Source organism: Vipera berus (genome assembly GCF_964194415.1).
Source record: "Vipera berus genome assembly, chromosome: 1".
NCBI lineage: Eukaryota > Metazoa > Chordata > Lepidosauria > Squamata > Viperidae > Vipera > Vipera berus.
The window spans coordinates 179780143-179794382 of record NC_138202.1 but is presented as its reverse complement, the minus strand read 5'-3'; the positions used below and the strand labels follow the sequence as shown (position 1 = coordinate 179794382).

Sequence of the window (14240 nt, the reverse complement as noted above, 5' to 3'; positions counted from 1 at the left end):
ATAAAAGACTTACGTTTGAGCAACAGTACAAAGTTTAATTTTTCTCTCTTAATAAACTGTAACTAACCTTGGGCTTAAAAAGCCATCTGGGTTGGTATACGGTACTACCTGATTTGAATCTTACAACGTATCCGCATGAGTGCCACCTGAACTCCTGCTCTTTCTTTCACACTGTAGTCTCCAGACAAATGATAATCAGTTTCCTTTCTCCCTCCTTCCTGATGGCAGGTGTCTGCTTGTCTTTCTGTCTGTCCGTCCTAGAGTTTTTTGCACCACTCTAGTTTTTGTTTTGCAAAAAAAAGAACACCTAGCAATTATTGATCATATTTCATAGTTTTCAGAGTGAAACATATTTACTATTTATTGAAAAATTAAGCTGAATTTCCTTAAAATTCTTTACTTTTTGCTGCTTGTTCTTAGATGTGTGAATTTCCAGTTATTCTGAAATCATTGTCATTCTGTTCGACTTTCATAAAGCAAAATGTAGCAAACTATGAACAATGCCACTGCAAGGAGGACTGAACATAGGGTGATTAATCTTGAAGGAAGTCAACTATAGTAAAGAATTAGCTGTTGCTTTTCATCCATGCTACTGTTTTAAAATATGCAAGATATTTCAAAAGCATGGCAAAACGGGTTCCCTGCTGTATACTAAAATTCCTGGTTTTGGGAATTTTATTTGTATTTGCATATGTATGTATGAGGGACACGGTGGCTCAGTGGGTTAGGACGCTGAGCTTGTCGATCAGATAGCCAGCAGTTTGGCGGGTCGAATCCCGAGTGCCGCGTAACAGAGTGAGCGCCTGTTACTCGTCCCAGCTTCTGCCAACCTAGCAGTTCGAAAGCACGTAAAAATGCAAGTAGAAAAATAGGGACCACTACGGTGGGAAGGTAACAGCGTTCCGTGCGCCTTTGGCGTCTAGTCATGCCGGCCACATGACCACGGAGACGTCCTCGGACAAGCGCTGGCTCTTCAGCTTTGAAACGGAGATGAGCACCGGCCCCTAGAGTTGGAAACAACTAGCACGCATATGCGGGGGAACCTTTACCTTTTATGTATGTATGAGGAGTCCTTGGTGGCCTCTCTGCTTGTTTGTTGATGATATAACCCAGTTTGGTTAAAGAAACATCTGCAAGAAAACAACCATGTTCATTTCAACCCTGAGCTACAAATATTCTCCTTTATTGATATATGTATATAAAAAATAATTCCATCAGCTAATATATAGCTGACACAGATCTATGGACAAAATATTAATTGATACAAAATTGATTTTAAGCTTCACAGACTATCAAGAGAAACTCATGGAAGTTGTTGGTTTGAGGAAAAGTAGAATATAATAAATTACACATTCATATGCCAGGACATATTTCTGTCACCTAACATATAGGCTGAAGGTGTAAACATATCTGAGGGTATATCTCTTAGAACAAAAATGCACCTTTGACAAAAAGATTTTTCTCAAACTCCAGATGCTCATTTGTTACTTTCTTTTGTAGCAGATTCCTGGTGGTTGCCTGGACAAGTCGATGCAATATTCTTGCAGCATTTTTCAGAAGTGACTTTTCATTGACTTCTTATTACTAAAAAAGAGCAACTTCAGCCTCTCCCAGTTTCTTACCTTCTTGCCTTTAACTACTATACCAAAATGATTATTTAACTTATCATAGTGGATGTCTAATTAAATAACTAAATAATTACAATGTAGATGGCATATTGAGAATCAAAAATAAAAGTAAAGGTTTAGATAGTTTTGGGCTGACCCAGAACCTGAAGTCTAAAGGAATCGATTTCTATCACTGAAAGTCTAGATTCAGCTTAAGAGTCCTGATAAAACTCCCATTAGCACCATTAGTCAATAGTTATTTTGTACCCTGTAGAAGCCAATCTGTAGATCCTGATGTATACACCTTTCTCTTCCTCGGAGCCACTTTACTGGGACCTCTAGTGTCATATGGCCAATAGTGGTACAAATGAACATAGAGTAAGTTTGTTCTGTCACTATTTCCTCAAGAAAAATAGATTCAACACAGAAATAATTTTAATCAAACAAAGTTATATTATCCAGGGCTACGGGCAGATTTGTGCTCCAGGGCTTAGAAATGTTATTTACATTCATGCTTTTAAATCCTTCAAATCATCCTGCAAGTTGCTAAAGCATCCTGTAGATGACTTTTTAATAAACAAACCTTTTCCCAGTAATTTAAATGCTAGAAGGATTAGCTGAAGATAGTCCTCAACTTACAAATGGTTATGATCAATCCAAAAAAAGGGACCTATGACCTGGATTTGAAATTTCAACTGTTGGGCCCCCTTCATGGTTCTGTGGTCAAACTTTGACGACTCAGCAACATGGCCATATTTACAGCTATTTGCAGTATCCCAGTCACATCATCATGTTTTACCACAGTTTTGCCAAAACCTGGCACTTCTGTTTTTCAGCAAAACTGTGCCCATAGCAAACTATTGGTTTGTTTAACGAACACGGTGTTAGCAATTGCTGCAAAAAAGGTCATAAAGTCATTTTGTGACTGTCGTGACATACTATCACAGTGGGCAAACTCCTTTACAGTTGTATCTCAAGGAATATTTGTAATGTTATGAGAGTACAAACAGTGGGGTAACTGGATAGATTGCTCCTATCACTTGTTACTTGCACAAAAGAGTATTGAACATTGAGCTGGAGGTCTGCTTCTTTGGCCTTGTTACCTAGCAGTGTTGAAATTCCGGGACAGGAATGGCATAGAAACCCACAGGAACAAATCTTGCGTAGGTTTTATCAGTCCTGCAGCTCTGGCTGCCGTGTTCAGAGCTGTAGATGTTTCCCATCTCACTATGTGGGTAACTTTTTATATGACAATGGAATTCATTCATGGGATAATATAGACAATTTTTCTGGGGGGGGGGAGTAATTTATAAGCTTGGAATGTCTGAGTTCACTGGATCTCAGTAGAATGCAGAAAGTTCCTTTTGCTTTATCAAAGGTTATTGAGAAATAATACAGTATTTCATACAAAATGAGATGGTAGTTATTTTTAACATAAACCAAAATAAATTACCTTCTCCAAACCTGAGGTTTGTAGTTATAATAGAAGGTCACAATTGCAGCAGTGTCTAGCAATTCATTTAACAACTGAACTGAAAACCTTCTGTGTTTGAAGAGATTTTTTCTAGCTATCATAACAGGAAGGAAGAAAAGCTTGAAACTGTTAAATGCTTTTAAAACACTTAAAAAGTGTTTTTGAAAAGCACCTCAGATTTACTGATCATTTTTATTACAGCCTAAAACCTTTGCTTTTAAATAGTTACAACTTCATTTCCAGTCACTAATGGAAAGAAAAAAACGGTCAGCTAATAAATAATGTCTCAAATGTACTTTTTCAAAAGGCAACTGGACGGGTGTTTTTTGTTGTTTGTTTGTCTTTTAGGAAGAAGAAGATGTTTCACTTGGATGAGAAGTGAAACTTCTTCCTCAAAAAAAAAACCACAAAAAAACAGTCCAGTTGCCTTTTGAAAAAGTATCTTTGAGATAACTATGAACTGGATGACTGAGAATCTCTAGAGATACTAATAAATAATGGTAGAAAATAGGCCTACAAGTAGTTGTCAGTTAATGACAATAATTGAGACCAGAAACTGCTGCAAAATAGAAAATCATGCAACTGTGATGACTTATGATGGCAGTTCTGATAAGTTCCAATTATGGTCATTATACGAATCTTACATGGTTCTTAAGGCGCCACATGACCATGACTTGCAACTGACTGCCAGCGTTCCCATTGATATTTTTTTTGTGGGAAGACAACAGAGAAAGTCACAAATGTAGAAAAGCTTCAAAACATTGCAGCCATACTAATTGCAACTTAGATGACAAGTGCCCAGATCGCGATCACATGTCCACAAGGATACTGCAATGGCTGCAACTAGAAGGGTTGATCCCAGGTCCCACATTTTCAATGCCATCATAACTTCAAAGAATAAGTAGTCATTAAGCAGGGACTATTTAAAATGTTCTTAAGAAACCTTCTTAAACTGCTGTTTAACTTTCTAGTAGCAAATTTGGGAAAAGCTATGTAAATACATGGGACATGAAAATTATTGTTATTAAAATAAATAAAACATTTCATTTTTCTATTTATTGCGTTTAAAAGTTGTACTGAATTTCACATTTGTTTTCATGTTTAGAAAAAATTGCTTGAAAAATTGCCTCTATTCATAGTCAACATGTGTTAAATCACTAATCTATTCTAATTATAAAACTGCCACCTGCAAAAAACAGTAACCAGCTTCCTATAAAGCTTAGAAATTTTTTACATTTTCTGTAAAATATCATTTTCAGGTATCAACAAAGCAAGATAATTAATAAATGTTTCTAATTAAGTACATTCTGATTTAAAGTATTAAAGAATATGGAATATTCAGATAATTTTAAAACCCTTGTTAGAATTTTTTTTTGCAGGAATACTTCTATAACAAATGAAATCAAATCAAGCTCACCATCACCGAAAACATGTTTTATTTTAATCATAGGTAAAGGTAAAGGTTCCCCTGCACATGCGTGCTAGTCGTTTCCGACTCTAGGGGCCGGTGCTCATCTCCGTTTCAAAGCTGAAGAGCCAGCGCTTGTCCGAGGACGTCTCCGTGGTCATGTGGCCAAAGGCGCACGGAACGCTGTTACCTTCCCACCGTAGTGGTCCCTATTTTTCTACTTGCATTTTTACGTGCTTTCGAACTGCTAGGTTGGCAGAAGCTGGGACGAGTAACAGGCGCTCACTCTGTTACGTGGCACTCAGGATTTGACCCGCCAAACTGCTGACCATCTGATCGACAAGCTCAGCGTCCTAACCCACTGAGCCACTGCGTCCCTTATTTTAATCATATCTTATAGAATAACCTTTAGTGGTGAGCTGACAGAAATATTAAGCTATAATTCCCATCATATAAACTGAAAGAGTGAAATTTACAAATTGTCCAAACCACCAAGCCACTTGTTGGTTTTGTACAGTGTTGCTGTATTGATACAGCCATCTTAATTTTTAACACAATCTACCCCAAACTGGCAATCTCCTGGTGTGTGAAATACAATACCATCAATCCCCCCTAGCATGATAGGATTTGTAGCCAAATTTGTTTATTGGGTAGCTGACAGGGCAAAGTGTTGGAGGTTATGTCTCAAACTAATTCTATTAGCAAAGAAATGAAAAGACATGAGAAGTGGCTTGTAGCCCAAATCCCTCCAGGCCCCCTCAGATGAAAAGTTTCCAAGCGAGAAACAGAGGGCTTAGCTGCTGTTCTTTTTAAAATGGTTGTTAGATAAGTGACTCCATCATCTTTCTTTCTTTCTTTCTTTCTTTATTTATTTATAACAATTTATATCCCATAGGCCCAGATCTTGGGGGGGGGGAAATGTATAAAGATGAACCAGAATCATAAAATATTTTTGGGAAGGAAAGCAACAAAAACCAAGCTGCTTAGACCTAACCAATTCTTTGAAATAATTACTTTTAAATAAAACTTTTCTATGCCCACATATACAAAATATTGCCCAAACATATATTTTGTGTGTTGATAAATTTTTGTATTGCTAAATATGAACACAATATTTATACTTTTAGCTTAAAGCTTAATGGTGATTCTGGATGGATGGATGTATGGATGTATGGATGGATGGATGGATGGATGGATGGATGGACAGACAGACAGACAGACGATGGATGGTGGATGGAGAGATAGATATATAGATACATAAAATCCACCCAATTATTTACAACTAATTAATCTTAGGAAGCTACTATGTGCATGATATTTCTACATGCATGGTTTATTCTTTGTATTTTATTATTTTTTCCAAATCTCTTTGTAAACATATTACAAACTTATTTAAACTGTCTAATAAAAATAAATGAATTTGAGATGGAACACTGCTTTGTAGAAGTGTTCACATGTTAATTCTTTGTGGAATCCTTCTCATATGAATTGCTTTTTTAAAAAAAATGCTGTAAATGGAAAACTTTAAATGCTTCTGTTGGTGACATTTTAGAAATCTTATCAATTACAGAGAACGCTATTTGGAAAGAGTTGCCATCAACTAGGCAGCATCTAACATGTTCTATCTATTTGGTATTGTCCATAAAGGCTAGGTAAAAATTGTTACTGATTGAAAATTTGGATCCTCTATGTTTTTTATGAGCAACAATGGAAGTTAGTCTGGTTTGGGTTAAATTTTAAGGCATGGCTATTTTTGTTTAAAGTCCATTATGGCCTCAATTTAAGTCAGCTCCATTTCTTTGTGCCTATGCTGTAACTCCCTATTTTTTAAAACCTGGGAGAAGGAAATCTTTAAATAATGCCAGTATCTGTTAAATGAGTGAATCCTAAATTTGGAATTAGTTTCCTTGGGTAATGCCACAGATTTTGGAGCTCATTGCTTTTTATAACTATTTTATTGGTGCTATTTTGATACAGTTTTGGTTTATGGTTAATTTTTAATTTTCAGGAATCTATTAAATTTTATTAACGACTAAATGATTATATTTTATGGTGCTTTTATAGCTAAATGTGTTCTTCCTAAACTGTCTTTGGTCCAGCCTTGGGATTTGTTCATGATATTACTTTCGAAGCACTCAGCCCCAGGATGCAACTCAGCTGGTTCCATCCATTAAGCACATGATCTTCATGGCCCTGAGGGTCCTTTGCTCTCTCTGAGTGGGATGAGGGAAACTTCTTAATGTACTTGGAGTGCCATCATCAGCTTCATTCTGCTGTTTGCTTCCATCAAAATGAACAAAACACATTTCCACAATAAAGAGAGGTTCCATAAAACCACCCAACAAAATTGAGCAGCTTTAGTTTTTTAAAAAAGCTTTCCCCATAATCTAGTTTCCATGGTAATAAGGATAAGTATATTTTTCCTACTCTAATTCTTTTGCTGATAATGTGCTTAAATGTGTTTATCACATGCAATCCTTAAGAGTGCTTTCGTTTAGAATTAAATTGAGGAAATGTTGGAATATCAATACATTCCAGTTCTCACAAGACGCAAATCACTTTTTGCCCACTACATTTTCTGTGTCTTTTCATGCATTTTTGTTAATTCTTCATTTAAATAATATTTAAACTGTATTACATTAGCAAAACTAAGGGGCATAATTTCAGATTATGATCATAATACTTACATTTAAAGAAAATGATTTGGTTGGTTTTGAATTCATCATGCTTAAATAAAAATAAATAATATAACTCTTGTGCAGCTCAACTGTATTTATATATTTGAAGTACATTTCTTCCAGCAAGTAGTGGCAGACCCTAAAATAATAACCTACTATTTAGGAGTGCCTTTAAAAAGTACAAGTTGCTTGCTCAACTCAGAAGTGAACTTAGAGCCAATGATTTCCACTTTCCACATTTATTAAGTTAATGACCTTCTGTACAGGCTGAAGGTGACAAAGTGAGAATCATTGGTTCTCATATTAGACAAAATATCATATTTTGATATGACCAGCTCAAGGTTGACTCAGCTTCCATCCTTCCAAGGTCTATAAAATGAGGGCCCAGAATGTTGGGGGCAATACGCTGATGTTATAAACCACTCAGTGCTGTAAAGCACTATGGAGAGGTATATAAGTCTATCTGCTATTGCTATTACTATTGCTGTATTGTTGTGGATAAGGTATGTTAAGGCCAGGAAAAGAGAGTTCACATTCCCGTTGACTTGCAAAAATGGGATGTAAACACTTAGCAGACAGATCTATATGACCTGATTTCTGTGGTATGAGGTGTCTATGGCTGACTCTGCATACAGCTCCTGTCTTGTCTGAGGTAAAACCTATCTAGCCATGTTGTGTTTGCGAGCTTCTACAAGTTCCTGAATATGAAGTTATGTGATCAGAAAGTCAAGATTTATTACTGTGTTTGATGTGCTTGATATGAAGTCTGACACTTTTTGAAAGCTAACATCCTTATTTGTTACCCCACCTTTGTAAGAAAAGGCTAATGTTTCCCATTTTAAGTGTTATAGGAATAGGATGAATATATGTGAGCTGTTGTATCTTTCCATCTATAGGGGAGGTTTCATACACTCTGGCTTCTGTACAAAATCCTACAGAGATTTGAGAATGAATCAAAATAGATTACCCCTAGGCAGATTTGGAATGGGCAAGCTATTTCCGGAGTTTTGAATGCAACCCTTGAATTGAGTGGTGATCTACTAGAAAAGGTTACCTGGTTTTTGAATATCTGATATCTCAGTTTAAATATACTTTTTTTTCCTTTTGGCAAATATACATGGGACAGGCATTTATACTCTCTTGCATAATGTGTACATATCTACAGTATTTTATACATATATATAGCTAGAATGTATTAAGTAGGACAGTGCTCTTTTCACCTTAGGAAATTTCTAAACAATATTTTGCTGCTTGCATTTATTCTTTCTTTCTTTCTTTCTTTCTTTCTTTCTTTCTTTCTTTCTTTCTTTCTTTCTTTCTTTCTTTCTTTCTTTCTTTCCTTTTCTTTTCTTTTCTTTCTTTCTTACTTTTCTTTCCCAGAATTTTCCCCAGAGAGTATCTTCTTCAGCAGATCCATCTATATTCTCTGGCAGATCTACAGCAGGTAAGTGGTTTTGGATGCCAGACCCCATGTATCTGTGTGTGTTTGTGTTTGTGTGTGTGTGTGTGTGTGTGTGTGTGTGTGTGTGTGTGTGAGAGAGAGAGAGAGAGAGAGAGAGACTGTTCAGTTTTTTAAACTTGTATATTAATGATTCTCACTCAATAATGATTCTCAGTTTTTAACTGAGTAATAAATATTTATGTACTGATGTTCTTGAAAAAACAGACTGAAGTATAAAATGAGTTGGCTTCTTTTTGCCTTTAAAAAAGTTCTGTGTTAAAGTGTTTATGGGATAAATATTTGTAAGCATCTCACAAATTGAAGTGGTAAATACAGTAATCTGTGGACAAGAATGATACTGATTTTTCTCTCTTTAAAAGTAGATTGTCACAATAGAAGTCTTTCTTACAATTATGATTACCAAAATTCAGTAATGATGTTTGTGAACTGATTTGAATATGTATAGTGGATTAAAGAAAATGCTTGAAGTAATGTGTAAATACGGCACTATGTTATGTGGAAGTGACTTCAAGCTTCTTAGACCTACCTAACTTTTTTGTAAAAGTCCAAAATCCACCTCCTGTACAAAAGACACATACCTATAACAGAATGCTCAAAGTGTATTTGAATATAAGATTTTTTTTCACTGCCACAAGTGAATTGAGCACAGACAACTTTCATACAAAATGCCACTTTTTGATTATTCAAAACTTACCTTATTGTGAAAACCTGAAATAAATGTTGTTTGAAAAATCTTATTGCTGTTACAACTTAACCATGTAGAGCAGAGGTCCTTACCCTTTTGGACACCAGGAACCGGTGCCATGGAGAAAGGTTTTTCCGTGGACTAGAGGGTGTGTGGTTTTGAATACTGCCTGCATCCCAAGGATGGAGCTTTGCTTGTTTGTGTGGCCCACTTGTTAGTATGCTACAGATCGGTGCCGGTCCACGGACCCCTGATGTAGAATCACAAATCCTTTCTCTACTGTAGTTCACCTCAAAATCTGCCAATAAATGCTACCTTTTGCTCAACCTTCATTTAAATAATCTAAATGCAGAATAGAAAGTAACTTAAAAGAAGACAGTTTGTAAATGTCTAATGCTTTTTGATCTACCTCATTTCAAAAATGGACTTGGAAATGCTATCCACGGATTCTCAGATTGTCTGGAGGAGAGGGGAAAGCAGGGTTTGAGAGTCATATTTCATCCATTTATTTAGCCACTCTGGTAGATAATTTTGTGTGTTGATATACATTTAGATTTTTTCCCCTCCTCTGCACTTCAAACCTTTCATCATGTAATTCAATTACTGTTGCTCCTGCTCTGGTGAGTAATTTTTGCTTTTAATCTAGCTCAGTACTTATTATCAGCCTAGAAAGTTTTCTACTACTCTTTTGTCCTTGTCATCTTGTTTCATTACTTCTTATGTTTAAAATAAAATTGTCTGCTTCATTTCTGTCAAAAAGATGTATTAGGAAGGGTTGAAAAAAACAAGATTAGGACTCTTACTAATACTTATGATGATAATGACGATGATTATATGCCATCAAGTTGGTGGACTCTTAACAAACACATAAATAGATTTTCTGCAGAATAATCTGTTCCCAACCTGGTCCTTCAGATCTTCCAGTGATATATACCAATTGCTATGGTAATTGAGTGTCTTTTTGCCAGTCATCTTTTTCTGTTTCTTCCAGCTTTCTCCGCATTAAAGAGCACTAGGACTTAGCACAATGTGTCCAAAAGATAATAATTCAGCTTGACCATGTGTGTATTCACTAAAAAACTATGATCTATTTTTTTGTGTATTTTTGGCTACAGTATATGTGGTATTCTCAAAGGTCCTCTCCACCAAAGTTCAAAATGATTAATACTCTTTATCCTGTGTCTTCAAAGTCCAATTTTCACTTTAATAGGGTGTCACAGGGAATTATTTCTTGCATGATTCTGATCTATTTTTGTGACATATTTCCTGACTGCTGGTTCCTTTACTTTGATAGTTGATATTAAAAGACACATCATCAATATCTTTATTATCAATTATAAGACTGCTTGCTGTATCTCTTCTCATTAATTTGGTCTTCTTTAATTTAATTTAAGATCATTAGTTTGGTCTTCTTAGTCCCGTTTTCACTATGCTCCTTGATATTCATTACTAGACCTTCCAGATTCTTTGTATTTTCAGCTATCAGAACCTGCATAGTTCAGGTTATTGATGATTCTTCCACTCAACTTCCAATCCAATTTCCCTCAATATATTCTCAGCATATAGGTTGAGTATATAAAGGGACACTTTAGAGCAGGGGACTTCAAACTTGGCCCTTTTATGACTTGTGGACTTCAACTCCCAGAATTCCTCAGCCAGTGTGCCTGGCTGAGGAATTCTGGGAGTTGAAATCCACAAGTCATAAAAGGGCCAATTTTGAAGACCCCTGGTTTAGAGCCTTGCCTCACTTCTTTGCTAACCTGAAAACAAACTGTTTCTTCAGGTTCCATCTGGATTGTGGTTTCTTGACCTGTGTATGGGTCTTTCATGAAGACAATTGAGATGTTCTGGGATTCCCATTTTCCTAAGCACATTCCATACCTTGATGTGGTTGGCATGATCAAAGGCCTTTCTGTAGTCAATAAAGCACACGTTTACTTTTTTTTTGTATTCTTTGGCTTTTTAAATTTTCCAGCATGTCTCCTCAATTCTATTTCTTATTACTCAGTCTTTTCAAAATTCAGCTTGAACCATTTCCATGTAGAATTCTAAACTGTGTTGGATGATCCTAAACATTATTTTGATGGCAATGAAATTAAAGATATTGTATAATAGTTTACATACTCTGTTAAATTTCCTTTTTATATGTTGATATGTGGATTGATCTCTGCCAATCTGTTAGCAGTTTTCCAGATTTGTTTACATTATTTGGTTAGAACCTTTACTGGTTCTTCTTCAGTTTACCATTGTCTCCTGCCTAGGGCTGAGAGAGAACTACTGACCCAGTCACCCAGCTGGCTTTGCACCTACAGTAGAACTAGAAGTCACAGTCTCTCAATTTAGCCTAGTCCCTTAACCACTACACCAAACTAGCTCTCCATTCTACTAGAGATATATGTATCACTTTTCATATATCTGCAGAATTTTTTTCCAACAAAATTGCTCTTTATTCATCTTTATTCTTTGCAGCATTCTCTTACATATGTTTTTCTTTCATTCACGGCCTCTTTGATTTCATCATTCATTAATGTGTTTTTTTTACATAGTTAGTTACCTGGCATTTTAGTAGAGCATTATTATTGGAAAATATTCAATCTTAGATGATCTTGAGAAAAGAAATACTGATACATGTTTCTTACTGCATTATGAATAAACATGGGGGGAGTCTGCTAATAATATATGATTTCTTTTCTAAAGTTAAGTACTGAAACAAAGGTAAAACATTTAAATCTCTGTAACATATTAAAATACTTGATTAAATGATGAAACAATATATTTTTACAAATGCTAAGAAGTTACTAATATTTTAGGAAATATTTTATATTTTATTGGTTTCCTATCACTTATGGAAGGCACTGTGTAGTTTTCAATGCAGACTTCTATTAGAAGATATCCTTCACATTCCTTATGCTATTTGCCATGCTATTCCGAAGTGTCGCCCAACTCTCTGGAGCAGTTTTAAACAGCTCAGGGAAGAGGAGACGATAGCCCCAATTACCTTGCTCTACATCATTTCTCAAAAAGCCTGAACACAGTTGGATTAAACTTTTTGATATCTGTTCTTCAGGAATTTAATTTTGGCAACACATCAGGAGTGACCCAAGGTAAAGTCTTGAGTCAAAAACGCATAGACTTTTTGTTTAATTACAAAATTGAATGGAGAAATAGCTTGCATGAGTTATCCAGGTGATACAGGAAAATAAATTTAATTGTTCCATATAGGATCCATGCACTGTTGCTGCTTTTGTTGTAGGATCAGATCAAGCCCAAGATTTTAAATCATTTTAATGGATTTTTTCTATGGCATTGCAATATAAAAAAAGGACAAATATAAGTTATCCTACTTGATTTTCTATGTAAAATACATTTGCAATATAGGGTAATTTGTACACTATAGCTTAAGAATTATATTCCATGGTAAATTGGCAGCTTTTTCCAGCTAATGAAGATGACAAAAAGTATATTTATCAAATCTTAATTTTCTTTCCTTTGGAGAATATTGAAGCGAGTGGGTTTCAACATTACTTCATTTTGCACTTATGGATGCAATGAAGCCCCCTAGTTTAAGAAATATGCCTGGTCAGTGCTGTAACTTACAGATCCGGGTTGCTAATTTTATCTACTCTTCTGGGAATAAGTCCTATGAAATTGATGGGATATTTCCAAGTATTTAAGTGTTGAATAATATTCTAGATACCATTTCTTAGAAGCTTGAACAAACAATTGGGTGAGCCTGATAGAATTAGTTATAAACCACATTGAAACATCCCAACATTTAAAAAATTAGGTTAATGTATATTAGTAAGAGTATGTGAATGAACAGGTGTTTTGCCATAAGTAGCAGTCTTTGCAGCGTACTTAAAAGAAAGTCTAGGAGCAATCCACTGAATAATAATCATTTGATGTTCAATATACACTATGAAAATAATAGTTTAATACAAAAGAGGAAAATGTGAAGCAAGAGGATCTTAATTTTATAAATTTATGCAAGTAATAATTAATCTCTTGTAATTTAGAAAGCTTCATGGGTGCAAATAAGAGTGACTTGGGCAGACTGTGTCTTCCATATACAGAAAATTATTTAAGATTTTCTCTACCTGCATGCACTATATGTATGGGAAGCAGAAAAAATCCTGAGTAAAAAAAGATCTTTCAGATCTTACTTCTAAATTTGCAAAAGTCTTTAGAAAAGCCTGTGTGGGACTGGAATTTATATGCATGCCAGTTCATATACAAACAGATTATGCTTGTAAAACATTTAACCATCTCAGTTAAAGACCAAGCAGCTGCATTTATGAAATCTGCTGAGCAGTTACATTTGGTTCTATATTTGATGGCTTAGTGTGTAGTTCAATCCCGGCTTGTTTGATTAGTTTATTGTATGAATGCAGAAAATCACTTATTTCAGCAATCAGGTTAAGCATGTTATATGAACACAACCATAACTGTAGTCTTGTATCTGTTCCCTAAATACTCACATATATATTGCCATATTTGTTTCCAAATCTGACCCTCTCATGATGTAAATCAGACTTAACAGATAAACTGGAATTTTTAAAAGTCCTTGTTTTTAATAAATGTTATCTTCATGGAAATAATTCAGATCATGAACAGACCATTTAAATTACACCCTTTGTGTTGACTTACAAGGAGCCTTATGTCTACATAATGATAATGATTAACACACTGACTTACAATGATAGGGTCATAAGATAATGTAGCTCTAACACTGGCTTCCCAGTGACAATCAAACTTGGCATGGAGGTTTTGTCACCTCTGTAACTTCAATTATTAACTCTGCCTTCAGGGCCACACAATACAGTGCAATCTTGTTAAATTTAAAGAGAGTAACTATAACTTCTTTCCATTGGACTACATTTGCCTTGTCTTTGAGATATCTACTATATGTATATTATCTTGGAAGTC

General features: G+C 35.2%; 1 protein-coding gene across 3 annotated transcripts in view; it reads left to right on the top strand.

Moving 5' to 3' along the window:
• Positions 1 to 14240, top strand: part of PLEKHM3 (pleckstrin homology domain containing M3) — a 71718-nt gene that overhangs the window by 37196 nt on the left and 20282 nt on the right. For all 3 annotated transcript variants that reach the window (XM_081313395.1, XM_081313396.1, XM_081313397.1), the window contains one exon: positions 8548 to 8611. In XM_081313395.1, coding sequence (XP_081169521.1) covers positions 8548 to 8611 — 64 coding nt within the window. The remainder of the gene's footprint in view (positions 1 to 8547; positions 8612 to 14240) is intronic.